At 53.8% G+C, this 27,502-nt stretch overlaps 11 protein-coding genes across 11 annotated transcripts; 5 read left to right on the top strand and 6 right to left on the bottom strand.

Moving 5' to 3' along the window:
- Window positions 1–431: 431 nt before the first annotated feature.
- Window positions 432–5,253, bottom strand: CORC01_02439 (lysophospholipase NTE1; the record flags this gene model as incomplete). The annotated part of the gene is made up of 3 exons (XM_022614089.1): window positions 432–1,792; window positions 1,976–4,899; window positions 4,958–5,253. The coding sequence occupies 3 exons, from the start codon at window positions 5,251–5,253 to the stop codon at window positions 432–434; spliced, it is 4,581 nt and encodes a 1,526-aa protein (XP_022479301.1).
- A 553-nt stretch (window positions 5,254–5,806) lies between these two features.
- On the top strand, window positions 5,807–7,003 carry CORC01_02440 (uncharacterized protein; the record flags this gene model as incomplete). The annotated part of the gene is made up of 3 exons (XM_022614090.1): window positions 5,807–5,870; window positions 5,933–6,258; window positions 6,338–7,003. 3 exons carry the CDS (start codon window positions 5,807–5,809, stop codon window positions 7,001–7,003), a joined length of 1,056 nt encoding a protein of 351 aa, XP_022479302.1.
- Window positions 7,004–7,009: 6 nt separating this feature from the next.
- CORC01_02441 (Rpp14/Pop5 family protein) lies at window positions 7,010–7,629 on the bottom strand (the record flags this gene model as incomplete). The annotated part of the gene is made up of 2 exons (XM_022614091.1): window positions 7,010–7,359; window positions 7,419–7,629. The coding sequence occupies 2 exons, from the start codon at window positions 7,627–7,629 to the stop codon at window positions 7,010–7,012; spliced, it is 561 nt and encodes a 186-aa protein (XP_022479303.1).
- A 340-nt stretch (window positions 7,630–7,969) lies between these two features.
- Window positions 7,970–10,136, top strand: CORC01_02442 (molybdenum cofactor synthesis domain-containing protein; the record flags this gene model as incomplete). The annotated part of the gene is made up of 3 exons (XM_022614092.1): window positions 7,970–8,245; window positions 8,300–8,378; window positions 8,425–10,136. The coding sequence occupies 3 exons, from the start codon at window positions 7,970–7,972 to the stop codon at window positions 10,134–10,136; spliced, it is 2,067 nt and encodes a 688-aa protein (XP_022479304.1).
- A 442-nt stretch (window positions 10,137–10,578) lies between these two features.
- CORC01_02443 (ATP synthase subunit C) lies at window positions 10,579–11,384 on the bottom strand (the record flags this gene model as incomplete). The annotated part of the gene is made up of 4 exons (XM_022614093.1): window positions 10,579–10,687; window positions 10,751–11,059; window positions 11,137–11,263; window positions 11,327–11,384. 4 exons carry the CDS (start codon window positions 11,382–11,384, stop codon window positions 10,579–10,581), a joined length of 603 nt encoding a protein of 200 aa, XP_022479305.1.
- Window positions 11,385–11,781: 397 nt separating this feature from the next.
- CORC01_02444 (transcription initiation factor IIA) lies at window positions 11,782–12,376 on the top strand (the record flags this gene model as incomplete). Its single annotated transcript, XM_022614094.1, has 3 exons — window positions 11,782–11,828; window positions 11,897–12,044; window positions 12,224–12,376. The coding sequence occupies 3 exons, from the start codon at window positions 11,782–11,784 to the stop codon at window positions 12,374–12,376; spliced, it is 348 nt and encodes a 115-aa protein (XP_022479306.1).
- Window positions 12,377–13,706: 1,330 nt separating this feature from the next.
- CORC01_02445 (uncharacterized protein) lies at window positions 13,707–14,845 on the top strand (the record flags this gene model as incomplete). Its single annotated transcript, XM_022614095.1, has 4 exons — window positions 13,707–13,987; window positions 14,252–14,348; window positions 14,399–14,434; window positions 14,501–14,845. 4 exons carry the CDS (start codon window positions 13,707–13,709, stop codon window positions 14,843–14,845), a joined length of 759 nt encoding a protein of 252 aa, XP_022479307.1.
- A 975-nt stretch (window positions 14,846–15,820) lies between these two features.
- Window positions 15,821–18,400, bottom strand: CORC01_02446 (voltage gated chloride channel; the record flags this gene model as incomplete). Its single annotated transcript, XM_022614096.1, has 1 exon — window positions 15,821–18,400. The coding sequence occupies one exon, from the start codon at window positions 18,398–18,400 to the stop codon at window positions 15,821–15,823; it is 2,580 nt and encodes an 859-aa protein (XP_022479308.1).
- A 1,070-nt stretch (window positions 18,401–19,470) lies between these two features.
- CORC01_02447 (histone-like transcription factor and archaeal histone) lies at window positions 19,471–20,331 on the top strand (the record flags this gene model as incomplete). Its single annotated transcript, XM_022614097.1, has 4 exons — window positions 19,471–19,534; window positions 19,604–19,689; window positions 19,759–19,849; window positions 20,000–20,331. The coding sequence occupies 4 exons, from the start codon at window positions 19,471–19,473 to the stop codon at window positions 20,329–20,331; spliced, it is 573 nt and encodes a 190-aa protein (XP_022479309.1).
- Window positions 20,332–20,843: 512 nt separating this feature from the next.
- On the bottom strand, window positions 20,844–21,985 carry CORC01_02448 (U2 small nuclear ribonucleoprotein A; the record flags this gene model as incomplete). Its single annotated transcript, XM_022614098.1, has 5 exons — window positions 20,844–21,077; window positions 21,176–21,310; window positions 21,414–21,674; window positions 21,782–21,822; window positions 21,907–21,985. The coding sequence occupies 5 exons, from the start codon at window positions 21,983–21,985 to the stop codon at window positions 20,844–20,846; spliced, it is 750 nt and encodes a 249-aa protein (XP_022479310.1).
- Window positions 21,986–22,554: 569 nt separating this feature from the next.
- CORC01_02449 (uncharacterized protein) lies at window positions 22,555–27,201 on the bottom strand (the record flags this gene model as incomplete). Its single annotated transcript, XM_022614099.1, has 3 exons — window positions 22,555–22,671; window positions 22,735–26,933; window positions 26,988–27,201. The coding sequence occupies 3 exons, from the start codon at window positions 27,199–27,201 to the stop codon at window positions 22,555–22,557; spliced, it is 4,530 nt and encodes a 1,509-aa protein (XP_022479311.1).
- Between the last annotated feature and the right edge of the window lie 301 nt (window positions 27,202–27,502).

The raw sequence follows: 27,502 nt of genomic DNA on the forward strand, positions 1-27,502 counted from the left end.
CCGGGCCAGCCCCGCCAAGCCGTTGACGTCAAAAGGTCTCGATCTGGCCATAGCTCCCGGCCCTCCAAACAGATAATGCTCCAGCAAATGATGCCTGTCCGCGGCGCACAGCTCGAGCGCCAAATGCCACCATACCATCGTGAGACCATCGTGCCATTATGCCGTCGCACACTCATGCCCTCCTACCGTGCTACGCACCTCTGGGTATCCAACGCTGTCTTAGTCACAAAGCCTAGCAGGGCTCCCCCCCTGATCTAAGCCGGACCCCCTCGACAAGCGGTTGACGCCGTCACCGCCAGGCGCGGGAAGCAATGAAGCTGTTTCGAGGCACACCACGCATAGAGGAATATGTTGGTCCGTTGTGGCAGTGCAAAGGTGGTATCATTTATTCCCCTCGTGTGGGCAAGTCATGTCTAACGTCTGAGAATCTACTAGATGCTGGCTCTTCTGGGTGCCATAGTCCTCCGCATCGCCTTCTTTGCTTCTGTTTCTTCCATGAAGGGTAATGACCCGTCGTCTCGGAGTTTCTGCAAGAACTCTTGCCCGTACTTGTATCCCATCTGATAAAGCTCGTCAAACTTGCCAAAATCGAGCGTGCCATAATCATCAATCGGAGGCCGCATGTAAAAGCAGCCTGGCATCGTCTTCGCCCGTTCCAGGGCGTCGACGCTAGACACGTAAGCCAGTCTAGCCTGGATCTCAGCCAATGTCGGAGGGTTGGCGGTGCCCGAGAATGGATTCCACCTATTCCAAAATGCCCACACTCCCGACAGCGAATCACCATACGCCTGTGGAGTGTCGTCGTCAAGTGAGCCAACGTCAACCGAGAAGATGGTGTCCACACCCAGTCTCTTCATGTGCGACACGGTCAGGTTGTCAATGTAGCCACCGTCCAAAAGCATACTCCCCTCATCGCAGAGTGGTGGGAGCAAGCCAGCTAGTGACATCGACGCTCTGATGTATCTCCACGCATAGCCACTAGTGTGGTATTCGACTCGACTCTTGCTGATATTTGTCGTGTTGCAATAGTATTCGAGCCAAAAGTCTTCAATTTGAGTTTTGCCAAAGGTCTTGAAGATGCCCCGATTGAATTCATGTCCGGTGGTGTAAGAGGCAGTCGGGTATGTAAGATCAAGAGCAAAACGCCACATACTGGCCATACGGCCCGAAAACTTCTTAGCGAGGCCGAAGATGGGAACAACATCGGCATGGCGAGCATAGAGGGCGCCAATGAACGCTCCGATGGAGGTTCCGCCAACGACGTCGATGGGGATACCAGACTCTTCCATAGCCTGGATGATGCCGATTTGGGTGATGCCTCTTGCTCCGCCGCCACCCAGAACGAGTCCGACGGATTTGCCGCAGAGGCGTCTCGCAAGACGATGGAAATCGCCCTTGTATGGCGCATCTGGAGAGTAGAAAGGGCTGTGCCGCACCTTCCTCGACGTGTACTTCTGAATCTCCGCCTGGATGATCTGAACTCTCTCCTTCAAGGTGCTCGTTCGCTTTGAGGGTGGATGTACAGGCATGATGTTTGCTCCAAGAGCCATTTGCACATGGTAGTGCCCACCATTGATCCACATACGATTCCTCAGCCATGCTCGAGTCAATCCCGACTGAGAATACCGTTCAGAGTGGAGAAGGACGAGAAGCTTTCTCGCCGTAGACTTCATCCCCAACATGAAACGCTCGTATTCTCCAATTTCTGGAGAGCCCTCAGCGAGACCAACGAGGAGGATGCAATCAGCTTGGGTGATGCATGTTTGAGTCCACGGGGAATTGACGTTGGTATCTGATGTAGAGTTAGCATTGGGTTTCAATCAATCAGTGGCATCAAGGAATGTGAATTTGGTAGTCCAATCAGGAAAAAATTAGAGTATTGTTTGGCCTTCAACGGTCTTTGCCTCGGGAAACAGGGTTTGTTCATCATAAAAGGGACGCTTTGAGTGAATAGTGCAATAGAGATGATCCTTACCTGCAACGTAAACAACGAGGCCATACTTTTCTTCCAGGTCGGCCAAGTACTGGGACAGCTTCAGCTTTCCCATCTTATTGAAAGCATGCTTGCCAAGATGGTTGAGAATGGCAGATTGATTCAGGAAAGTGGCACCATTTGCAGGGCCAACCTGAGCCAAAGCGTTCATCAACCGGTTGCCAAACTCAACCACAGGAACACCAGAAGTCACCGGCAAGATCGCGACGGTCCTCAGGTTGAGCGACGAGGAGCCTTTTGTGATCGTGTTGGTGTTGCCAGCCTCCTTGGAGAGCAGCTGCGATGGGTCATCGAAAAAGTTCCTCATTCGTGACGCAATGATTTTGGAAATCTTGATCGTGATATTCGGATGCTCCTGGGCAAGACTGTTAAATAGTGTGCGCGGGAACTTGACCAACTCAGTCTGGCGGATAGCGTGAAGCGTGCCTGGCCTCACAGACTCCGTCAAGACTTCGAGCTCACCCACACTCTCGCCCTGGCCGAACTCAGCCCGTACGCTGACACCGCCATCCTTTCTGTCCTGCACAAGACGAAGCCGACCGTTGAGAACAATGTGGATCGCCTCGCTCTCTTCGCCTTCGTGGAACAGCACTTGGCCAGCGTCGACTTGCTCCCAGTCAAGGGCAAAGTCAATGTGCATGATCAGACGCGGAAGCAAGCTCGTCAGTCGTTTTGCCATTGTAAGCAAGACAATGGGATAACGGTCGACGATTCTCTCGAGAGCGGAACGCGGTAGGAACCCTACGTAGACGTCCGTCTTGGCCACAACATCGATAAACGATCTGTATGACGAGACTGTGCCCACGTACCCAGCAAGACCCCCTGGCTTGATGAGTGACACACTGCGACGATAGGGCTGCTTCTTCTTCGCATCCAGGTGATCTGGTGGATATGCAGGAGACCCATCCATGCCCATGTGGCCAGTGTGCAGTGTTGTCCTACTCGAGGACTGCAAAATGTCCGCCGAGGTGTCCTCTTTCGAAGTGCAAATGTCGAGGAAGCCGTCCACAACGTAGTAAAGGCCGGGATTGCGCTCGCCTTCCTCAACCAACACGGAACCTTTGGGGAAGAATACAATTTCCACGTCATCCTTCATATCGCTTGCAAGGATGTGAGCATTTGGCGGCGTGTTCAATGTGAGACCTCCGGATGTCAATGACTCCGTATCGCCGTCACCAGAAGCATCAAACGGGCCCATGAGACCAAAAGCGTTGTTACCAAGACCAGGTCTCGTTCGTCTCTGGTCGTACGAGAAGAGCCGCGGAGACCCTTCCACGGACTCGGCCTCGCGCGACAGGCTTCCGTTGCTGCTTAGACCGATTGCCTTGAACATGCATTCAAGGATTGATTGACGGAATAGATTGTCTTCATCCAGCGACTCTCGGCCGTCGATGGAAGCTCGAGACTGCCTCTCGGTGGTGAACGGGTTAAAGGCTCGCTGAGCAAGCGGGCTTGTGCCCTCCTGACGGAGAGCATCGGCAACTTGATCGAGATGAACACTATTCGCACCTGTTGGCCGGTGGCCTACATGCCGAGCAGACTGGATGTTGGCCAGAAGATCGCCAGGGCTGGTTTGGGTAGAGGCTCTCTCTCTTGGCGGTCCTATTGTGGTAGCGACCTGGGAAAATGACCTCTCCTTGGTAGTCATGGAATGCATCATGGCATCCTTACGGAGCGTTGACGTTGACTTGCGCCGACGATGGGCGTTGGCGTTATGCAGTGCAATACCTTTGCTCTCCGATTCGCCGCCGACTCTCTCTCTTTCCCGGTCAAATTTCTCCTTCAGTCGCTGCAAGGCATCGCCTCTCAGCATGTTGGGCAACTGGCACGAGGTGAATGAGAGCATGTTCTTTTCTGTCTGCAAGACTTCACCAGTGAGCCCCAGATAGTTGTAAGCCGTTGCCAACGTGACTCTCTGGAAACGAGAAAGAATGACTTGGACAATGTGGGAAGTTGCCTTGGGGTAGACCTTGGTGAGCCGGCGGAATGCGCTAGCTGGGATGATGGCGATAGTGGTGTCCACTGTAGCTCTTGCAATGATGTCTGGGTGGGCTGAACCAGAAGTCGCTCGACTCTGAAGCTGAGGGCGCTTCGGCTGACGAGCACTACCAGGAACACTGCCTGTGCTGTCAAGCGAGATGGGTGGGATTCTCGCACTGCCAGGCAAGTTAGGCGTCGTAGCCCCCTTCGGAGGTTCATCGATCCTCACTCCGGTCCTTTCCTCCGGGATCTCTGGAAACTCGGGAGTTGCTGGGAATGGACTGGCGGGATCGGAAGGCATGCGGCGGAAGCCTGCAGTCCGCGGGAACGGTGAGGTCCTCAGCCCAGCACTGCCTGAGGTGGGCTCTGGGGTGTCGTCATCTGTTGAACGAAGTTTGACGTCTTCGGTAAACAGCGACATGATGGAGAACAGAGACGACATTGGAGCTCCATTGCGAACCTCGGTGAGCAGTTGATACCTCTGCTGTGGCGCTGACGCGACATCGTCGTCTTCTCCTGGATAGGCAGAATCTCCGCCAAAGCTGTCGCAAGGGTCTGGGTCCATGGGTCTAGCATTTCGGCCAGATTTGACAAAGATTTCCACAAGACCGTCGACGACGATACAAAAACCCTTCTCTTCTTCCAAGTTGAAGGTTTCGCCAGCGATGAGCTTGCGAGTTTGCATGCTCCTAGTCAGCTCGTGGAAGACCTGCCGCTCAAGATAGCCAAAGATTCTGATGGCACTGAGAAACTCGTCCAAATAGCTTGATAAGCCTGATTTCTTGCCCTCATCGTGGGATTCGGGGAACAAATCGACGTCAGGCTCTTTCCTCTGTGGCTCGGGAGGAAGGCGAGAGTACATGTTGAGGATGCGATAGCGCACGACCCAACTGACAGCAGATATGATGGCAATCATGATTACCATACTGCGCGTCAAGTCAGCAGAAGCTCGTAGGCAGCTTGGTAGGATGGTGGAGCGCATACAGAGTAGTGGCGTTCATTGTTACAGTCCAGCTTGTCGAGAACATGGTGAAAAGGACAGTGGGGATTGTAATGGTGACGATTCGAATCGCCCAGTACAGGATCGAAGAGATCAAGGACAGAATGGCAAGGATCAATCGGCCAAACAGCCCCAACCAGCTGGACGATCCCTGAGCCGCGACGACCTCCTGCGCACGCGTGAAAGCGGACGGCAGGGCTTCGGGAGAAGCCTTCATTGTGGCCGACAAGCTCTCTGACACCGCGTGAGCGGCATTCGAAATGTCGGACGACGACGACATGGCTGCGGTGTGTTGTGTTGGGACGGGCGTTGCAGCATAGTGCAGCAGCAGATAAAAGACAGATTACATGATGCAGTGCGACCCTGAGGCTAGCAGGGCGCGGGTAAGGGAGAGCCTCTGGTTTTAAGCCGTTGTTTGGTGGCTGAGACGCAGGACCCAGGTGGAAGGTGGTTGGAGAAAGAAAAATTAGAAGAGGAAGGAGGAAGAGCTTTTGCGCTGCGGGGGAGCTTGAAGAAGCTTGCAAGATGGAGGAACATTAGGTGGGCACGGGCGGTCAGCGAGTTGTGCCGCCCCACGCCGCCAAAAAAGTCCCAGGGGCGGAACGTGCGGCATGTGACGCCAGCCTGCCAGCGCCAATGGCTTTCCTTGAGGTGATGTGGAGGTGCTGGTAATGCTACATGGAGGGGCACGACGGTAAGTTGCATTAAGGTAGGAAACTCTGATCTTTGAAGATACGTTCACGATACTCAACGGCCAACTATCGACACCAAACTACGCTCTTTCCAAGCCAAATTACGCATGACCTGAAAGAAAGAAACAGAAAGCGGACGCGATGCCATTTGCGCAGCTCATTCTCGGCGCTCCAGGCTCTGGAAAGAGCACGTATTGCGATGGCAGTAAGAGCCACCCTTGCCAACACACAACTTCATGGTCTGCGATGCTAACACACCGCGCCTAGTGCACCAGTTCATGGGCGCGATTGGTCGCGCGTGTTCTGTGGTCAACCTCGATCCCGCAAACGACCACACAAACTACCCGAAAGCGCTCGACATCCGTGATCTCGTCAAGCTGGAAGATATCATGGCCAGTGACAGGCTTGGTCCCAATGGTGGCATTCTCTATGCCCTGGAGGAGCTCGAGCATAACATGGAGTGGCTAGAGGAAGGCTTGAAAGAATTCAGCGAAGATTATATTCTCTTTGACTGCCCCGGGCAAGTCGAGCTCTATACACACCACAACTCTCTGCGCAACATCTTCTTCAGGCTACAGAAGATTGGCTTTAGGGTGAGTTGCTCGCGATACTTGCCCCCGATACTTGCCCCCAATACTTGCCCCCAAAATGACCTCGCTGACTTTTTCCTAGCTCGTTGTCGTGCACCTCTCCGACTCTTTTTGCTTGACACAACCCTCTCTGTACATCTCCAACCTGCTCCTGGCCCTTCGTGCCATGCTCCAGATGGATATGCCACATATCAACGTCCTGACCAAGATCGATAAAGTCGCCTCCTACGACAACCTCCCATTCAACCTCGAATACTACACCGACGTCGACGACCTCTCTTATCTGATTCCATACCTGGAAGAAGAATCGCCAGCAATGCGCAACGAGAAATTCAGCAGGCTGAACGAAGCCGTGTCAAATATGATCGAGAGTTACAGCCTAGTCAGGTTCGAGGTCCTCGCAGTTGAGGATAAGAAGAGCATGATGCATCTTCTTCGGGTAATTGATCGAGCTGGGGGATACGCCTTTGGCAGCGCAGAGGGCGCAAATGACTCCGTCTGGCAGGTCGCAATGCGCAATGAGTCGTCCATGATGGAGGTACAGGATATCCAGGAGCGCTGGGTTGATCGCAAGACGGAATACGACGAGCTGGAGCGGAAAGAATGGGAGGAACAGGCCAAGATGCGGGGGGAGGATGATCCCAACGCCGGGCAGGCGCCCCAGCCGTCTGCCGATTACGATCCAGACTTTGGCGATATGACGATACCTGCAGATAGTGGCGTAAAAGTAGTGCGCAAGAACAAATGATACCCTTCAGCCGTCTTCTTCAATCATGTCATCCTCGTCAGAGACATCCGACGCGTCGAACATGACCGCATCCTCGGCTTGGGTCCTGGGCTCTGAGAACAGTGGCAGCGCGCCACTCGCAGCAGCCGCAGAAAAATCCGCGGCGGCGAGCACCAGCTGTCTGGCTTGTCGGATAGCCTCTTCCTCGGCTTTCCGGATGGTTCCACTAACTCTGACGACCTTGAAGGTGCAAGGCTTGCCATCTCCGCTCTTCAGAGGCACGCGATTCATAAACGTCAGGGCAGCCCAGACCAGGCGGTAGTGCGCTCTCTTCACTTTCAATATGAAAGTCGATGTTGCCTGAGAGAGGTACTTGACTATACGACTGTTAGATCCTGCTCAAGATGGACGGACAAATTTATTCTCCTGAACTCACCAATGAGGTTCCCTTCTATGGCACCAGAACCGTAGTCTCCGAAAAGAGTAGCAACCTCAGCTCGGATCGCCTTTAGAAGAGACTGAGGAGTGAGACTTCCCGTCGTTGGTTGATGCCTCACCACGAAGTCTGGAACACTGGAATGCTGTTTTGCATCTTCTGGCGGATACAGGATATTGACGAGAATATATCTCTCTTTGATTCGGACCATCTTGGCGCGATCAGGATCGTGTCATGCAGGGGAAATTTGGCCTTGGAAATTGATTCTTGTGAAAGTTCAAGCTGAAGGTACGTATCCTGCAAGTGCAATCCGTCAGAACGGGTCCATGCGAGAACACCTCTGCTGACTAAGGCGGGGGAGCTTCACCTCCGATAAGGTAGCTCACTCCTACCCCAAGCTCCCGACGTCACCAAGCATAGTTCGCTGAAATGACATATAATTTATCTGTGGTGGTGTGCTAGATCGACGCCAATTTTATCTTGAAGAACATTGTCTTTAGGAAATTGTCTTTCACGTCGGTTCTCGGCACCTTATATTGACAATCTCCACAATGACTGACACCCCGCTCAAAGTAGCTATCCTGATCGTATCGACCACAGCATCAAAGGATCCTTCGACAGACAAGTCGGAACTAATCCTTCGAGATGTGATAGAAAACGAGGGCGGCGGAAAATGGCAGGTCACAGACACCAAGATTGTGCAAGACCATGTTCCTCAGATACAACGGCAGATCATGCTGTGGGCAGACCTGGGTCCCGTAGAGGGGGTCAACTTGATCCTCACTACTGGTGGGACCGGTTTCGCTGTGTCAGATAACACACCCGAGGTAGGATAAACGAATTGCAAGTTGGATTGGTATTAAATTAACCATCTAATACAGGCTGTCGCAACCCTTCTCCATAGAACCGCCCCCGGTCTGGTTCACGGAATGCTGGCAGCGTCTCTGGCTGTGACCCCATGTAAGTGATGGCGATACTTGTAATTAAATCTCGCTGATGGCAATAGTTGCAATGATGTCAAGACCGGTGGCAGGTACACGTAACAGCACCGTCATCGTCACTCTACCTGGATCCCCCAAAGGCGCCAAGGAGAACTTACAAGCCATTCTCAAGACGCTGCCGCATGCGTGCGTACAGGCTGCCGGCGCTGATTCCAGGATCCTTCACTCAGGTGGGATGAAGAAGCTCGAGTCAGAAGCTGGCATCCAGGGCGCCTCTACAGGACCAGCGCCTCGGAAAGGACAAGCGCATTCCCACGATCACCACAGCCACGATCACAGCCACGGCCATGTTCACAACCATGGGCACTCACATAATCACGGGCATGGGCACGGGGGCCTCGTCAGACACACCAAGCCGGAAGAAAATCCCCTATCAAATGATCCAAGTCTCGGCCCGAGTCGCAGATACAGAGAGTCACCGTACCCGATGCTGGAAGTGGACGATGCCCTGCGGCTGATCAAAGACTTCACCCCTGACGCCGAGGTCGTGACGACCAAGGTCGACGTGAACATCATCAACTCAGTTCTCGCAGAAGACGTCACGGCCAGGGAAAACGTGCCAGCTTTCAGAGCATCCATCGTGGATGGGTACGCGGTGGTGGTACCCGAGGACGGCAACATGAAGGGCGTCTTCCCCGTCACCGCGGTATCCCACGCCGCCCCTGGCGAGGTCAAGACCCTCAAGGAAGGAGAAATTGCCAGAATCACAACAGGAGCTCCACTACCTCCGGGAGCTACGTCGGTCATCATGGTCGAAGACACCATCCTGAAGTCAAAGACAAAGGACGAAAAGGAAGAAAAGGAGGTGGAGATCCTCGCCGAAGGGGTGAAGACTGGCGAGAACATTCGTGAAGTCGGCAGCGATATCCAAGAAAACGACACAATCCTAAAGAAAGGCGAGCAAATATCCGGCGTTGGCGGCGAGATCGGCCTCCTCGCGGCCGTCGGCGTGGCGGAGGTCAAGACCTACAAGCGTCCCATTGTGGGTATCCTCTCCACGGGCGACGAGATCATCGAGCCGGACCGCCCCGGCGGTCTCCGCCTGGGAGAAGTCCGTGACACAAATCGCATCACGCTCATGTCCGCCGCTCGCCAGTGGGGCTTCAAGGTCGTTGACCTCGGCATCGCCCGCGACAAGGAGAAGTTGCTCGAGGAGAACCTGCGCGAGGGCCTCCGCCGGAGTGATCTCCTCATCACGACGGGCGGCGTCTCCATGGGCGAACTGGACCTGCTCAAGCCGACGATCGAGCGGTCACTCGGTGGCACGATTCATTTCGGCCGTGTGGCTATGAAGCCCGGTAAACCGACCACCTTCGCCACGGTGCCGGTCAAGACGACGCTCGGGAAGCGGGTCACCAAGACCATCTTCTCGCTGCCTGGAAATCCGGCGTCGGCCTTGGTAACTTTCCACCTCTTTGTCCTGCCCGCCCTCCACAAGCTCTCTGGCATCGAGCCCACGGGCCTGCCTAAAATCCCCGTGACGTTAGGCCACGAATTTCCGCTCGACAAGGCGCGGCCGGAGTACCACCGCGCCGTAGTCACCGTCGGAAAAGATGGATCCCTGTCTGCCAACAGTACCGGTGGCCAACGAAGCTCAAAGGTCGGTAGCCTTAAGTCTGCGAATGCGTTGCTGGCTCTCCCATCCGGTTCGGAGCCGTTGAAGAAGGGGGTCAAGGTGGAGGCTCTGTTGATGGGGGAAATCCGCGTGGAGCTGTGAATCATTAAGCTGTAGCATAACAAGAATCAGTGTGCGGGTATGACGACAAGATGTCCTCTGTTCTCTAACCAATTGCCTCATCAAACTCCCCCGCGCGCCTGCTTGGGTACAAAAATTGTTTGAGGGAGAAACGAGGTCTTGTTCTCAATAGCGATGTGAGAGGTGCATGTAGGAAGCTCCGGTCGAGATCCTGCACAGGGCATTAAAGGTCCAGAGGTCTTGCCGCGCAAAAATCATCTCGATGAGGAGCTATAATACTTCGATAGTGTACAATACAAAATGTCCTTGCCCTGCCTGTATGCCGTTAACGCCCGCCCAAGTAACCTTGGTGTAATGCAGTGCTCCACTGTACATCGTGTCCGAGGTAGATAGTTGCTATGCTGTCGGTGATAACCTCCCCTTTTTGAATCTTTCATATTGTGTAGACAGCATGTTGTTATGCTTATGCCTTGCCAAAAGCGTTGGCCTTGCCAGAGACAAGAAGTCCAACAATCAGACCGAAAAGACCAAGGACAGAGCTGAAAATCTCGACGACAAGAATCTTAACGAAACTGCACAACGACTAGTTAGCAAACTGTGGGCGATCGCTCAATGTATTATCTGAATAAACGTACAGTGTTGGGTCGGCGGCATCAGCCAAGGCGGCTCCACTGCCGTTGATGCCGACAGCGACACCGCAGATGAGGTTGCACATTCCGACGGTGATACCGGCCCAGAAGAGGGCGAATCCAGTGTAGTAGCTGTTGCCGTCGTGCAGGACCTCACCCTGGACGTTCTCGAGTTGGGCGGAGAAGACGATGGCCATGATGACGCCGTAGATGGCAACGACTTCGCAGAAAATGATGGAGATCAAGTTCTTTGTTCGCACGCGCGGGGCCTTGACGCCAGCGCCGAGGATGGATGAGCCGGTGATAAAAATACCCCTAGATGCCGCCTGTTAGATATCGGCTTGCGCGCCGCTTTGTTGCCAGCTAGAAGAGTCCGAGAACTTTATCCGTACCATGCCGCGCCCACAACGGAGAGACCGATGCAAAGGGCAATACCCGTGTCCGCCCACGCATAGGGTGAGATAGATTCGAGGAACTCGCCGACGTTAAAGGCCTCGCCCGATCCCGTGAAGAGCATGTCTGTTCGAAGGTGTTAGCTGGCTGTGTCGCGGATCGTCGATGCATCGCGGGATAGGTTCGTACAAGCTCCCACAACGAGAAGGGTGCTCCCAATGCCGCCCAGGCCATATGTGAGACTCATCGTGCTCGATTCGGTACGTGTGGTTGCCGGTGTCGTGGGTTGTGGTTGACGGCGGAGATCTGGGGGGCGTTGCAGCTACGTCGAGCTCTCTCGTCTAGGCGAGTGAGGTAAGGTATCTGAGGTAAGACCCAGAATCGGCAAGGTCACATGATGTGGCTTCCGGCGTCCTTAGGTAATGCGTGGCAGAACGACGATTAGAGAGAAAGCCAAGCGTGGCAGGCACGTACCAGGCTGGGAGCCATGGCAAGAGCAACAGTGGTCCCACTTTCAGCAGCTGAATAAGCACAATCTAAGGATATCCTCAAACAAGGCAACTATAAATACAACTTCGCCTCTTTCACACTCACAACCGCCTGAACCGACACCCGCCCGCAGGAGATCAGAACAAATCTCCAAGATGGCTGCCGCACCTCAATCGTTCTACGAGCTTTACCGCCGTAGCAGGTACTGCGCCATCCATAACAATTACTACACAAATGTGCTACATATGACTAACCAATGACTTGATGCAGCATCGGCCTTGCGCTGACAGATATGCTGGATGATTTAATCAGCGAGGAGCGAATTCACCCTCAGCTGGCGATGAAGATCTTGGCCAACTTCGATCAGGCTATTACAGAGGCCCTGCAGAAGAGCGTCAAGGCCCGCCTGACCTTCAAGGTAAGTGCTGCATGTTGCCCTGCGGCGTTGCGCCTAGGCCCGATATCCATCGACAGCCTCCGGCGCCTTCCCCCGGCATATCCAAATCTTGTAGTCAAGCTTCATGGAAACTGCTGGAGATGCGCCGCACAAATTGGCGTGATCATGGTGAACCAAAGCTAACGTTGCGTGCATCACAGGGCAGTCTGAGCACCTACCGTTTTTGCGACGAAGTCTGGACGTTTCTTATCAAGAATGTTCAATTCAAGCTTGACAATGGTGGGCAGATTGTGACAGCCGACAAGGTCAAGATCGTCAGCTGCAACGCCAAGAAGCCGGGTGAAGGCCCTTGAAGGGAATGCACCCACGACCGAGAGGATCAGAGGCGGCCTCGTCTACCTTATTCGCAGACACGAACGAGATACGCATTTTCGGACAACGGCGATGGGAACAACGACGAGCGCCCCCAGCGGCTGCATACAATAGGCGTTCAGGTTCATGCTCTTATGATGGCACGGGTTAAGGACACGGGAGTTCATTCAAGATTGCCATTTTTGATACCATCAGAGGTTTGTACAGCATCGTTCATAGGGTTGCGTCAGCGCCTCAAATAGACTGGCTACCTGCATTGGAACTGTGCTGCTACTGTCGGTCTTGATTACGATGCGCTGCGACCAAAGGCTAAGTCTGGGATGGCATTATATTTCAACTTGTCCCAACGCAGGGACTTGTTTCTGGCCAATATTCACGGCCGACTGCATCATTCGTGGAGACAACGCCGCTCGACTGTCATACGTCATCTTCATCACAGTGTCCCCACTACGCAGGTAATTGACGAGACAAGTGCAGGGCAATTGCCCGGTCAGAGAAGCAACGATGATGCATCTGTCGAAATTGAAGAGGGATTTGAAAAAGTCTCATTGCCTGCCAACAAGTCCCAGCTTCTGAGCCTCAAACAACAATCCTAGCCACTTAGTAGGCCGATGCCGGGTACCTGCAGAGCGAGCCGGGGGCCCCATCTTCCGGAAACGGGGGGGACACCCGAACTGATTCCGCGTCGGGTTTCCTCCCTGGCAATTGGCGATTGGCAACTGGCAACAATGAACCTGGCGTATTCTTCCCTATTTCAGCCTCAACGGTCTGCGATTTCCAACGACTTGGTTGCCAATTGAATTCCTTTGTTCACCATACAACCTTTTTCTAGTACCTGTCGTACAGAGATCTCGTCAGACCCGCATTCATACAGCGAAACAACCCCGAAGCTCTGAAGACAAGGACGCGTGCCCCTGGACTTGCATGCACTGGGGTGTTCCCCTTACACTAGTCGTGTGGCTTCTCGAGGACTTTGTCAAACAATCCCATCCACCATTGAGACAAACACGCCAGCAGTCGCCGTCAGACTTTCCATAGCGCCCTCCCGCTACTTTGGGGAACCTGTTGCTCTCTTATTTGCGCGCACATACTCTTTCCCGCACGTGGGTGCATCTGCAGGTGCTGCTACACCGAGCCGCAGCAGCAGGGCACCGGACGTTCGCCCGGCCTTACCGTACCTCATCCCTATCGCCAAGCCCACCACCACCAAGGCCGTCATCCATCCCATCCAGCAGCAGTAGCAGGGATCACTCACACCAAGAGCAGTCTCCTTCCTCTTCCGCTTTTCCTCCACCCTTCTCTCTCCACACAATGCTCCGCCAGCGACAACCTGCCGCTGCATCCGCCCCCGACCGCTCTCAAAAGGATCATATACCCACCATGGCGGCAGCGAAGACGACAACCCTGGACAATGAGCGCAGTCCGCTGCTCCCACGCCACGAGGACGACGCTCACAGTGAACCGCCGACCGAGGCAGAAGACGACGAAGAGCAAGCGGCTGAGAGCATGGCCTGGGCACGACGGAATCAGTGGATTGTGCTCGCCGTTGCGAGCGGCGCCTGCGCTGCGTTCAACGGCGTGTTTGCAAAGCTGTGAGTTGGACATTTCTCATTTCGGTTCAATCGGGGGGTGGTTCGTTGGGTGCCTTATGATGCCAAGATTGTACTATTTTGAGTCGGCATCACATTTCACGACCAGTTTCTTTTTTTTCTCCTTTTTTTTTTTTTTTTTGGTTGCGCTACCAGGGCAACTTGGTTCATACCCGATAGTTGTGTGAACTAAATGCGCTCCCTTCGAGTGTCTCGAGCATACCTCCAGGCTGCCTTTTGTTGAATGTCTTACTGACAACTATACAGGACTACAACTGAGCTCACAACGACGATATCCCAAGCAATCTCCAACTTTCTGCATCTTCAAGACATCGAGGGCGCCTTTGAAGTTGTCATGCGAGCAGTAGGTTGGCTTGGACAATAGTAGTCATCAAATTTCTCACAATATTACAGGTCTTCTTCGGTCTTAACCTAGTCTTCAACGGCATTGTAAGTTTTCCAGCCCAAGTCTTCGGTTTACCTGCAGGACCCTAACTCAACTAACACCCACCCCAGATGTGGACTCTTTTCACAAAAGCACTCGCCAAGGGCCAATCAACCACACAGGTGTCCATCATGAACACATCCTCCAACTTTGTCATCACAGCTATCCTCGGCTTCGCCATCTTCTCCGAGTCGCTGCCGCCGCTGTGGTGGGTCGGCGCCGCCATGCTCGTCGCTGGCAACGTCATTATTGGCCGCAAAGACGAGGAAGCGGACAAGTCTGGCGATTACGCGCCGTTGCCGCAGCAGCCGGGTCTCGCTCCTGTCCCGCTGGACGTCAGTGACGAGGACAAGGATTCCGAGGACGAGGATATTGTCGATTTGGGAGACTTGAACTCTGTGGAACACCGTGCTTGAGATCATTCAAGACCACTATATACAGGATACCACGTACATGTTTACTTACATATGTCACACATATTGGATAGACAGACAATACCCAATTTGATTAGGAGTGAGTTCACATGGATCTTACATCGCTGTGTATTCTTACAATTGTGAACTCATTGGCTGCCCACGCTTAGTCCGGCACGTGTCTATATATATATGTATAGTTACTCAGTAGCTTCTCAAAAAGTATTTAATACTCAAAGAGCATCAACAAGTAGTCACTCGACTTTCTACACTGTAAGTGATTACCCGTCCGCGATTCCTCAGGCAGGTAATTCCAGACACAAAAGAAAAGAACCAAAACAGGCGAGGGAAAAGCCGACTTGAACTCACGACCTCTCACGAAAAGAGAAACTCTTTAATCGAAGAACCCGGCCGGACGACGTGGAGAGTCACCAAAATTGCTATGGTGAAAAATGCAAGAAAACGACAAGCTGTTTATGGCACTACGTAGGGCCATGAGCCAACATACTTCTCTGCCAGTGAAGGCTAGATAGGATTATAATGCTCAACAATCGACTACAACGGACGCTGCTTGTTGACAACTGCCTAATCTCTGGTCCCTGTAATGGTTTGCATGAGAGCCAACCAATGCAATCTTTGCTTTAGAGGTAAGCGTGGATAGTCTGAAGAAACGGTTTGTAAATTGACGAATACACTCGGAACTCTCCGAACTCCAACCTCCTCCCTCCCTCACAGTCTCAGTTCGCCGGTAGATGCCATAGTCAGACCAGGCAAGTATGATTAGATGCTTCGCGGCATTTACACCGCAATCTATTGACATCTACCTATATCTCAAATCATATGTTCGTAACCACATTTGTATTCATATACGCCAGCCCAAGTAGTCATGTACCTCCCCTGAACCGCGCATTTCAAACTCCAGGTCCCAGGGAGCCCTCATTAGAAAAAGCCAACACCAGAAATCTAAATGAAACCTCTTTACCGGTTCTCAAGCTCCAAAGCGCCGTCATCGACGACATCCTCGTCGCCGTCTAATATTTGCGCCCCAGCCAAGCGACCACCGCCCCCACCGCCGTTAGTGCCACTTCCACCTCCACCACTGCCCCCGCCGCCGCGTCGCTCTTCAACCGATGAAAGCTGTATTCTCCCGCCAGAAGCCGTCGACACCTTGTCAGAAACCCACCCAGCCGCACGCCGCATCGCGCTCCACAGCTTCTCCTGGCTCTCCGCAAAGGCGGAGTCGTCGCGCGGGTTCTCGGCATGCTCGGCCGTGAACTGATACTTGAGGCAGTCCTTGACCGTCACCAGGCCGGATAGAGAGCCGTGGTACTCGATGAGAACGACCCGCGGGCCGATTTTGCGGAACAGTTCCATCACGGTCTCCAAGGGGAGGCGCGGGTGGGCTGTGACGGGCGTGGTGTCAATGTACCGGCTAAAGTCAACCGACGCGGTCGACATTGGGTCAAGGTTGACGGTCACGGTCGGTGTCAATGGAGTAGTGGCATTGAGTGCGGTCGGTGGGGGCGAGAAGGTGCATCTGGCGTCGGGGTTGATGGGTCTCTCGCGCCGTACGCGGTCGATGGCATAGCGCAGCTCGGTGCGACCAATGTAGCCAACGAGGATCTTTGAGGTTGTGTCCTCGACAATGGGGAAGCCCTGGTACTTGTCCTCCTTGAGAAGCCTCTCGAGCTCTGAGAATTCCATGCCGCTCACGGGCAAAGATGTAAGCTCCTTTCGCATCACCTCTGAAACGGGGACGCCAAAGTTGTGTTCCTCCTTGTTATCTAGGAAGGGAAATCCGCTGAACCAGATCATCCTATCCGCAATACCACCTTTGCCAAACATTTCGCTGACGATCTTGGTCACGCCGACGACAATCATGGTGGGTAGAATGTAAGTCAGGGCGCCAGTGAGCTCAAACATAATGACAACGACGGACACGGTAATGTGCATGATACCACTCAGCGCGGCGGCAGCGCCGAGGAAGGCGTACGTGCCGGGAGTGATACACGGCTCGTCTGGCTTACAAGCTGCGAAGAAAGCACTCGTAGGGTTGGCCTCGTGGATTGCCTGAACAATGATGCCGACCGTCCGCCCGAATGAAGCCCCGATAGCCATGGACGGAACGAAAATACCGGCTGGCACTTTGCAGCCGTAGGAGATGATGACCAGCAGGATCCTCAGGATCGTAGCCAGAGCCAGCGACAAGATATTGGAAAGTCTCTTGTCTGGCTCGCACAGGCCGTGGTAGTCCTCGGCCCCCTCGCACTCGAGGAACAGGATTTCCATGCTCTCGGTCATGTCGATTCTCAAAAAGACGTTGGGGTAGCAGATGATTGCAGTGCCCGCCGCGAGAATCGTTGCCTCCGCAATGGCGTACTTTGACAGATACTTCTTCCTAAACGCCTGAGCCCGTAAATTCCACTTCATCACAAAGGCGCCGTAGAGTCCGCCAAAAATGCCCAATATGATGTAAAAGACAACCTCGAAGAAGTGCCACGATCGATCGTAATGGACTTGGAACATGACAAGCTGTCCCGTCCTGAAAGGATTCATGGCCGCAAGCACAGCCGTCGCCACAAGCGCACAGAAGTAGCTGCGCCATAACGTCTTGAGAGGAAAGTAGTTGGACATCTCTTCCAGAGAGAAAAGCACTCCGCCTATGGGACTGCCAAACGCGACAGCAACACCAGCAGCAGCACAGGCGCTCAGTATCTCCCTCGTCTTGGAGGCGTTGCGTCGGTATTTCTCGAACAAGCGCGAAATAACGTTCCCGGTGCACACAGCGTAGTGCACACTGGGACCCTCCTTGCCTACGGACAGACCAGAGGCGATAGCCAGGGGCAGACAAACGGACTTGATCAAGAGCGTCCAGAATCCCAAGAACCCCTTCATGACGAAGCCGGCAATGATACACTTGATCTCGGAGATACCCGATCCCGCGGCGTACGGCGCAAACGACTTGACCAGCGTGGCCGAGGTGAAGGCAAAGACGGCGCCAACAATGATGTAGATAACGTAATTCGCCGGGCCGAATCCCGTCCAGGCATGCCACTCGTCGCAGCCATTGTCCTCGCCCCAGCAGCAAAAGTTTTCGTTCAGATAGAATGCCGTCGTGCAATGTCCCATCTTTATATCGGACAACCACTCCGTAATAATATTCAGAAAGGCTGCGTTGAGCCCAATGGCGATACCAATCAGCGTGACGACAAGCCAGCCCTGCGCAGCGTCGTAGGACTCGCGCAGACGATACCTCCAGCCCGCCGCCTGGCCGGTGTCGAGCATCCCAGCCCGCCGCCTCCGATGCAACTTCTTCCGCGCCTGCTCCCTGGCGGCATCTTGTACCCAGTCTATGGTGGTAAAGTCCTCGTAGCGCTTGATCTCGGCGATCTCGTCCTCGATCTGCTGCTGCTGATGACTCGCCGGCGGACCGCCGGCGGCCTCGTCATCGTGCTCGCTTTGTTCGGCGGTCGAGACGGCGAACGAGATCCTCGAGCTGATGGAAGGGCGCGGGGGCCGGTGCGGGCTGTGCGAGAAAGATGTGCTTCGGGAAGTCATTGTCGCATCCGCGCTGTGCTCATGTTCGCGGCGGCCGAGGATGCGGAGGGATGGGGGGGTGACGTTCCAATGGGGTTCGTCCTTGGAATTAGATGTTTTCGACCGGTTAGGCTGGTTTCTATCGAGCCTTCGTAGGGAAATGTGATGTTGATGTACACTGGACCTTCTTTGCCTGCCGATCACCGGGAGTTGACATTTGCAGTTGTAGTCGCAGTGTGCAGCAGCAAGGTTAGCTGGGAGAGCAGGGATGATGAGGACAGTGATGGCCGACTTGCGGTCTCTCAGCTAATGGGGACGCTGCGAACGTCTCAAATGTGGCGGGGGCTCCCCTGCAATTGGCGTTTAAGCTTTCACCCAGCACAAGCGGTACGGTGCACACCGGCGCGTTTTTAGCGGTCGCGTCCCAGTGGCCTTTTTGGCGCGACTCTCTATCAAAAGTGATTCCCTCCCCTTGACGACTACCTCTTGGAAGACATCTCACCCCCACGAATGCCACAAGCGACGATACCACGGCAATTCTTTAGTAAATCAATTGTTGACTCACAACGCATCATCTCATTCAAATCAAGACCAGGAAAACTCGGCTATTGACGCCAGTATCTCTCCATTACTTAATCCTCCTCGGTGTGCACTTACGCCAAGGTTTAAGCAGGTAGGCGGTCCTTCTTGACCTTCATCACAGTCCCAAATCCAGCTCCCGGTCAAGACGATTTTCGAAAAGATCGTGGTCATTGGCATCATACGGCTCACTAGGATGTCATAAGAGAAGCTTTGGATGCCTTCCTAGCCTCAATTACATGCACAGGATCAGTGGAATGGATTTGTATGAGCTCCAAAGCATTTTCAGTTGCTTGGCCCTTGTTGGGCGCCTCGTTGAGAGGCCGGCCCAGTCCTCTCATCGACCTCTTCAATTCTTTCTTCCTACCTGCTCAGCCACTCTGGCCAGTCATATCAACTTACACGACCTTTACACCACAATCCGAAATCTTCAAATAACTAACATTGTCCAAGGCATATCGTCTAAATCTCGTCGCCTGACAAACGCCACTCATATCCCATCCAAACTCATAATGCCTCCCAACAACAACGCGATACCCCCCAGAAAGGAGGTAACAGGCCAGCCCGCCCTGCCTCGTAAGTCATTTTCTCCCTCTTCACAACATTATAGGCTTTCGATTTCCTGATCTGATTAACCCCTGGCAGTGGCCCGCGTAAAGAAGATCATCGGCACGGATCCAGATATTGGGATCTGCTCAAACAATGCGGCCTTTGTAATCACTCTGGCAACGGTATGATGCTTTCCTCCATTCCCCAATCTTTTTTTCTCATCAAATGCATATTCTGACCCTCCGCTCAAGGAAATGTTCATTCAGTATCTCGCCGCCGAGGGCCATAACATGGCAAAGGCAGAGCGCAAGCCCCGTCGTAACGTTCAGTATAAGGACTTGTGTACGTGATTCTTAGAAACCCACATCCCACTTCTTCTTCAACCATGCGCTTCTGCCTCAAAGAACTGTGAGAAATTGGAAATAAGATTTACAAAGAAGAAAAGAAAAGTGGAAAAAAGGGACAAGCCACTAACAGGAAACACCCCTCCAGCAACCGCAGTCAACCATCACGACAACCTCGAGTTCCTCGAGGATGTCATCCCCAAAACGGTCCCCTACAAACAGATCAAGGACTCGGCTGCCGCCGCTCGGCTCAACCCCAGGAAAGCAGACCAGGAACCCAAGAAGCGGCAGTCGACCCTCAAGGCCAACGCCAATGCCAACACCGCTTCCAGTAGTAGCAACGGCGTCAACGGCTCAGCCGGCGGTGCTCCGGCCTCGGATCCAGTGACGGCTGCCCTCTACTCCGACGACCCCAACGCCCAGCTGGACGCCGAGTCTCGCCGTGCGGCCGGTGACGAGGACGTCGACATGACGGGATAGAGAATCCTGTCCCGTCCTTATCCCCTTGATCTATCTCCTTCCTCCCTTATTTGAAACGTCGCATGATTGGCCCCTTTTGTTAAGCCAGCTGGTTATTTTGGAATCCCGACACCTTTCTGACTGGTTGTTACGGGCTGAACGCCTTGGTCAGCAAGCTTGGTTGTGAAAAAGCACATAGCAGAACCGTCAGAACAGTAGCATTCACAAACAAGGAGGGAAGACAACACTATTATGAAGTGTACGATGAACAGTTGTTTCCTCTTTTCCGCCGAAAAGTATTGAATCGGCTACTTTTTTCTCTTCTCGGATCCAATGAACCCTCCATTAGCAAAAAAAAAAAAAAGTGTCGTCTTCAACCCGAAGTAATTTTCTTCTTCTTCATCAGTAAACAAACGCCAGTCCATGTTATGACCGTTTTCGCAACCTTATTTGAAGTTGCCCTGCCTCTCCTTTGAGCGCACCCCCTTCTTTTACAATGAGGAGTATTTGGACCCTCCTAACGCCACCGATCCTCAATCCTCCATGGTGGCGTCCCCGTCCAGGTGTACACCCGCGGGGATGGTCCCCTCCGTCAACATCTTCTCGAGCCGGATGATCTCCTGCAGGCTGTCGGCCTTCTTGATCATCTCCTTCAGCCGCTCCTTCTCCTTGTCCGTAAGCTTTATCCTCGAGAGCTTCGAAGGCGCGGCGCCGGCCGTGCCGTTGGAGGCAGCGATGTCGAGTTGTTTGGACTTGTTGCCCATGATCTGATAGGGAGGAAAGAGGGGTCAGTATCGTGCGTGATGCCCGTCGTTCCGCCGTGTGATACGTAGACGTAAAGATTAAGGGGGGGGGGGGAGTATACCTTGGCCGCCGCGCTCGTGGGCTCCTCCGCCGTGCCAAACAGCTCCCTGGCCTTCTCCCTCTCTGCCTCCTTGACCTTTTGGTAGTCCAGGAACCGCACCGTCGGACATCTCCAGACGACCCAGTATCGGTAATTCTTCATTGGTCCGTCAGCCTCTCTCTCTCTCTCTCCCAAATCCCTTCCGTCAAAAGATAAAATGGCGCTCCAAAAGGGAGCCATAAAAAGGGAAAAAGCGCACCTCCTTCTTGGTCACCGGGTTATCCACCAACACCAGGTGCGTCAACCGCTTGAACCCCGCCAACACGTCCAGGTCCGCGAGCTGCGCAATCTGGTTCGACGCCAGCACGAGCTGCTGCAGGTTCGGGATCGCATTGGGGAGCGAAGCCTGTATGCTCGCGACGCGGTTGTGCGCCAGCAGCAGCGTCGAGAGGCGCTGCGAGAGCGGGAAGTTGCCCAGCACTTGGATGTCATTGTCGGTGAAGTCGATGGAGTCGTGGGGCTGTTTGTTTTCGCATGACAGCAAACGTCAGCAAAACTTCCTTCCCAAATGTTTGAAAAAAAAAAAGGGGCCAAACAGAGAAGCTCGGGAGGAGGAAAGAAACTCACGCCTGCAACACCCAGATTCTCAATCGCCGGGATTCGATGTCCTATTCATTCCAACCGGCGCAAGACGCTATCAATTCTGGCCCTCAAAAAAAAGTGTAGTATCTGTTCCTTTCAACAAAACGCACCTCGGAGATCCAGCTCCCGCTCCTTGAGCGGGTTAAGGTAGGACAGCGAGCCCTTGATGAGCTCCGCCGTGAGCCTCATCTTGGTGGTTCAGCTGGTGGAGGAGAGATGGTGTTTTGGTGTTTTGGTGCTGGGGGTTACCTCGAAATTCTGGCCAAAAAAAAAAAAAAAGAAAAAGAGGAAATGTCAATCGTGGTCGGTGATGCCGCGATTCGCTTTCAGTCGTCGGGCTGTGTGTTCGGTGAGTGGCGCCGCCGCAATTCTTCGTCGCGTGATCGCGTGGGTAGAGTGGTGGATGATTCGACGAGGCTGAAAAGTTGACGGTCGACGAGGCGGCCGAAGCCCAGCGTCACAAAATTTCCCGCTTGATTAGAGCTGCCATCCCCGCGATTATGTACAGTGTATTCTGTTTCCAGCACGGACTCCCGCTTCTGTTCTACCTGGCTCATTCCTTCATCTGATGATGACGCACTGTGTATGTCTCCCATGTAAATGCTTCCAGGTTCAAATTGAGATGATCACTGACGTGACACAGCCTAAGTTACCAAGTTGTCGCTTGGCTTCTGATATATTAAAAAGAAAAAATCTATTCACTAGGTATCTATGTTCGATGAACCCTCGACCAAACGCCAACGAAGTAAGCCGGTCCGCTATGAAAACACAAACACCACTCCGGACCTATCCACCGATAGCGTCATGCTGTATGGGAGTTCCAGCAGCGCAACATCCATAATCGAATCCAAGTGAGATCGTAGAAGTTGCTGCTGCTGAAGGGAAATCACAGTCGAGCGGAGCGGTCGCCCGCCGGTGGCTGCGCCCTTCCCACTTACCGCAGCATTAGGGGCCGTGGGCGCTTGTCGTGGGATCCTCTCCGTGTTCAACGTCATGGCCGTTGTCGGATGAGAGGCCGTAAACGTGGGCTTCGGGTCCTCCCCTTGCAGCCCGCTGTAGACCACGGAGCTTTCTATGCGAGACAGGTCCCAAAATCGGAGCTTCTTGTCCGATCCCGCAGTGACGATGAACGCATGCCGTACATCGCGCGAATCCTCCGAGGCGCCTGTGCCTACCACCATGGCACGAACACCGCGATCCGTGTTTCCGGTTCCGCTCGGCTCAATGTTGGTAGCGAAGCGCCCAAGCATGCCCTCAGGCTTGTCCTCATCCACCTCCCAGGGCTCATATCCCTTTGGGCCCTCCTTATTACCTCCAACACGGTAAATCTCTCTGCAAATCGTGCGTTCCAGATCCCAGACGGTGACTTCGCCCTGGCCAGTTCCGCCAGCGACGCAGACCCATTTGCCTCTACCCTTGCTTGGGTGAATGCATAGTCTGTAGATGGAACTCTTGCCTGGGACGCCCCACCCCTTGAGTCTCATCCGGAACCTCAGATCCCAAAGGTCTATGACCCCGTGAGTCGTTCCCACGCAGAGCCAGTTTCGCTTGCGGTCAACGCAGAAACACGTAGGTGTCCCGTGGTGGACAGGATTCTCCAGCGTATACAGCAGCGACATGGTTCGGAGATCGATGCCGAGGATCCTGGAGCGATTCGTTGCTAGAAGCATCACCGAGGTGGATTCCACTTTGAAGTGCTCACACCACACTGCGCACTCGTCCTCTGGCAGCTGATACTCCCGGAGAAGGCGAAGTTTGCCATATCGCAGTGTGCCACTTGCCACGACGGTTTCGACCTTGACAATATGAACGCTTCCATCACTGGCGCAGCTGATGAAACAATGCGTATTCTCGATGAAGCAGAGCGCGAGCACCGAGGCCCCATCGGCGTGCTTGTGAGTTTGCCTTGATCGGTGGGTGATATTTTTCTCGAGCCGAGCACTGTCCCAGACCTTGACAGTCCCATCATCACCTCCTGTAATGAAGAAGACGTGGTCTGGCGACACCACCAGGCGGTTGATTGAGCCAGTGTGTTCAGCAAACGTGGCAACCATCCGGCCATGTGGGCGCCATGGCTCGTCGCCTGGTTGACCCACGGAGCGATTGGTTTTCCGGCGTGTAATAGGGGTTACCATCGGTCCAAACTCGGCGATGTCGTGCGGATAGTTGTCCTGGTACATTGAGTCGAGCATTTTGAGAATGCTGGGATCGGTTCCCTCGTAGGAATGGTTTGGCTTTAGTTTGGTCACAACACTCGTAGTACTGGTTCGTCGATCCTGTATGTTTGGCCGAGAAAGAGGAGCCGGGGCAAACGGGCCCTCCACTTGGCCAAAGGCATTTGCTCCCGACATGCCAGTCTCCGGCACGCTCTTGTTGCTGTCTCTGCGGTCCAGAAGGCTTAGAGCGCTGGCCTGATGGCGGATGGCCCTCCGAGTTGCGTACGGCTGGTCATGGACCGAGGCCCCATCGTCCGTTGGGCTTCCGACCGTAAGCTTGCCCTGCCCAGTCGATACGCGGCTGGCAGGGTCAATCTCTCTCACACGGGAAACATCACGCGAAGAAGAGCCCTGGTCGTCTACTACGCGAGTACGGAGACTGTTAAGAGCTGCAAATCGTCTCCTTCCCGTTGAGTCATCGATTGTCATGGAGGCATCCAGAAGAGCATCCGCAATAGTGTACGGTCCTTTTTGATTTGACTCAGGAGTGAAAGTGGACTGCTGCAGGGGCTCCTCGTCAAAGAACACGGTCTGCGGAGTGATGCCGAGGCTCTTCAGGGAGATTACTTCATTGAACTTGGCCGGTTCGCCGTCCATGCCATCCCGAGATTTCATTTTGCTGATCCGCCAGATGAACTCTCGCAACACAAGGAGTTTGAACTCGTCGTCCGGTCCGAGGCCAAGATTTCGAAGACGTCCAAGCCACAGCTCGTCTTCATCGTTCCGGGAGACTTTGCTCAGTGTATCCTTAGACGACCGGCTGCTAATAGTCTTGGGGAGCGATCCAAACGAGAATGACCTGAGCTGCTGCGTCAGCTTCCAGAAGACGCCCTTGTCGGTCTTGAGAGCCCAAACCAAGGCCTGATCAAATACCGCTCTCGACATCGGCCGCTTCAGAGCGTCCAACAGACTAAGCTCTGAAAACGCAGGAACCATTCCTGTTTTAAGGTACTGCTTGACCAGAGGATACACGATGCACCTCACGTCTGCTGGCGACAAGAAACGAGTCGTCTCAGACAAGAACTCCGTCGCAGATTCCCGGATCCATTGGTTGGGGTGCATCGTAAATCGTGCAACAACGTCTATCAGCTCCCAAATTTTGGTTTTTGAAAGGAGCCCGAGCCGCGCCAGCTGTGCCAAAGAATGCAGAGCTGCTTGTACTACAAACTCCTCTGGGTCAGTGAAGGCTTGCACCATAAGCGGTAGCATGAATTCCTCGAGGCTGACGCTTCCCACCACGCTGGCAATGCTGACGATAGTTTCGAAGAAGGCACACTTCAACATCCAATCTCGGTCGTTCAAGTAGGTGTTCAAATGGGTCAGAAGAATGTCGTTTGCCTCTGCGGGGCCAAAGAAGAGGCACAAGTCGGGCACGGAAGTCAAAAATGCCCTGCGAACAGAGACGTCCGAATCCTCCACCAGTGCCTTCGTATGGAGCTCAAACATTTCGTAGAGCTCACGTTGCGCGTCGTCAAACAGTCCATCAAAGGCAGCATTGGCTTCAATTCCTGGCTCGAGCTCAGGGTCAGCCACTGTCAAGGTTCCGTCCGACTTAAGGGTTGCCGCCAACTCCAAATACCGGGCAGCTGTGGTCGCGAGACTTCCGATACACGACGCATAAGTTGCTCGCACCAGCGGGCTAGCTGGTTTCGATGGCGCAATTAAGGCGCTTTGCAGTCGTGGTAAGATGTACTCAACAAAAATGTGCGAGTTGACAGGAGACACCACTCGGACTAGATGTAACAACTGTGATATTGAGCGCAGCGCGGCGATTACCACAAGTTCCGACTTATCATTAAGAAGCGTTATGAGGTACGGTAATACGCGGTCCAGCTTTGCTTCGTCCGTGATTCTCTCAGAGAATGCTAGCAGAATATCACAGGCTCTTATTTTTGACGCCGCCCTGGCCGTGTTACGAAGGGACGAGACAATCAATGTGAGGAAGATTAAAGTCCCGTCGTCTTCAGGCGGGTCGGACGTCCCGGTGATGTATTGTTCATGGTTTGGTATGTTGAGGCGAATGGGAAAGTGGCCGAGCCCTAGCTTCCCGGCCAGGGGTTCGGCTGGCATCGGGCGTTTGTCGTTTGTGTAACCGAGGAAGTAGGATATCTTGTCAAAGTCAAGAAAAACGCGGTCGATGCGGTCGTCCGCCTCTCCCAGATTCCTTGTCGCACCAGATATAGGACTGTTCCCAGATGAAGGATCCGTAATCAACTCCATGTATTGGTGAAGGAAATTGTAAAAGTACTCGGGAAAGACCTTCTTCTTCCAAAAGTCCAAATATTGCTCCGCAGAGTATCGGCGCTCCGGGTCGAGCTGAATCATGTGCGATATCATGTCCCGCAAGTCCTTATCCGGAATACGGCTTATTTGCGATATGACTGGGTCGTACTCGCCCTTGCGGAACTTGTACAACTGGCTGAGTGTGAATATGGGCGACTCTAAGAACATCTCGGCAATGACGCAGCCGGCGCTGAAGACATCCATGGCCCACGTAAGCTTCGCGTCCTTGCTGTTGACCTCCTCCGCCGCGACGAAACGCTCGGGCGCTACGTAACATGTTCGTCGCCCGGATGTGTCGAAGTAGTATGAGAAGTCGCCGGGATTATCGTCGGGTAGCAGGATGGGCTTGAAGGGAGCAGAGAAGTCGGAGAGGTAGAGCCAATTCCAAGCTGTCACCAGCGTGTTCTCCGTTTTGATGTCGCCGTGGTAAATATCTCGAGCATGGCAGTCGCGCAGAGCGCACAACAGCTGGAAAGCAAGCCATTTCTTCTCGATATCCTCCAGGAATGGACGGGTGCTCATGCGATCGTAAAGGGAGTTGTAGAGGAACTGTCGGACGAGGTAGCCGTTCGTTTCGGTCTCGACGATGCGGTGGAAGCCCAGTGCGTTTGGCACGTCAACCAGAGCGCTGCGTTGCTCTTGAGAGAATCAGTCACATGTTCAACGATTCGGAAAGCAGGCGACTGGCTCACCCTCTATGTCGCGTTTGTACTTCCCCAGAGGCATCGGAGTATACGGCTTTACCAGTACTTTGACCAGAGCGACTCCATCATGATGCCTCGCGCGTATGCTTTTCATGAAGCGCGCATTCCCGATGCTCTTCTCGTACACTAGATCAGAGAGCTCGGGTATATCGATGCCCGCAGAGCCCGCGGAGGGCGTCGCCAGAGAGAAGCCTTGGCCCATGGCGGGCAGCGATAGCTCGGTTGCTCAGGAAGCTATGCAATTACTGGGTCGGCGTGGTGGGGAGCGGTCATGTTGGGAAAGCTAGGTTGTGAGGAGCAGTCATTTGACTCAAAGGTGACTGTGTATGAGAGACTCTGCCCGAGGTAGAGGTCTTGGGCGTCGTAAAGAGTGCTGGTGAAGATGCCTATTAGCAGTGATGCAATCACGAGTGCGGTTAGGTCACCATCCCCCAGTCTAAGCAAGGTACCTGCCGCGGCGGGACGCAGGCCGTCCACTTAAGCAATCAGTACGGATACCTTCT

Source organism: Colletotrichum orchidophilum, assembly GCF_001831195.1.
Source record: "Colletotrichum orchidophilum strain IMI 309357 chromosome Unknown Scaffold_14.1, whole genome shotgun sequence".
In the NCBI taxonomy this organism is placed as follows: Eukaryota; Fungi; Ascomycota; class Sordariomycetes; order Glomerellales; family Glomerellaceae; genus Colletotrichum; species Colletotrichum orchidophilum.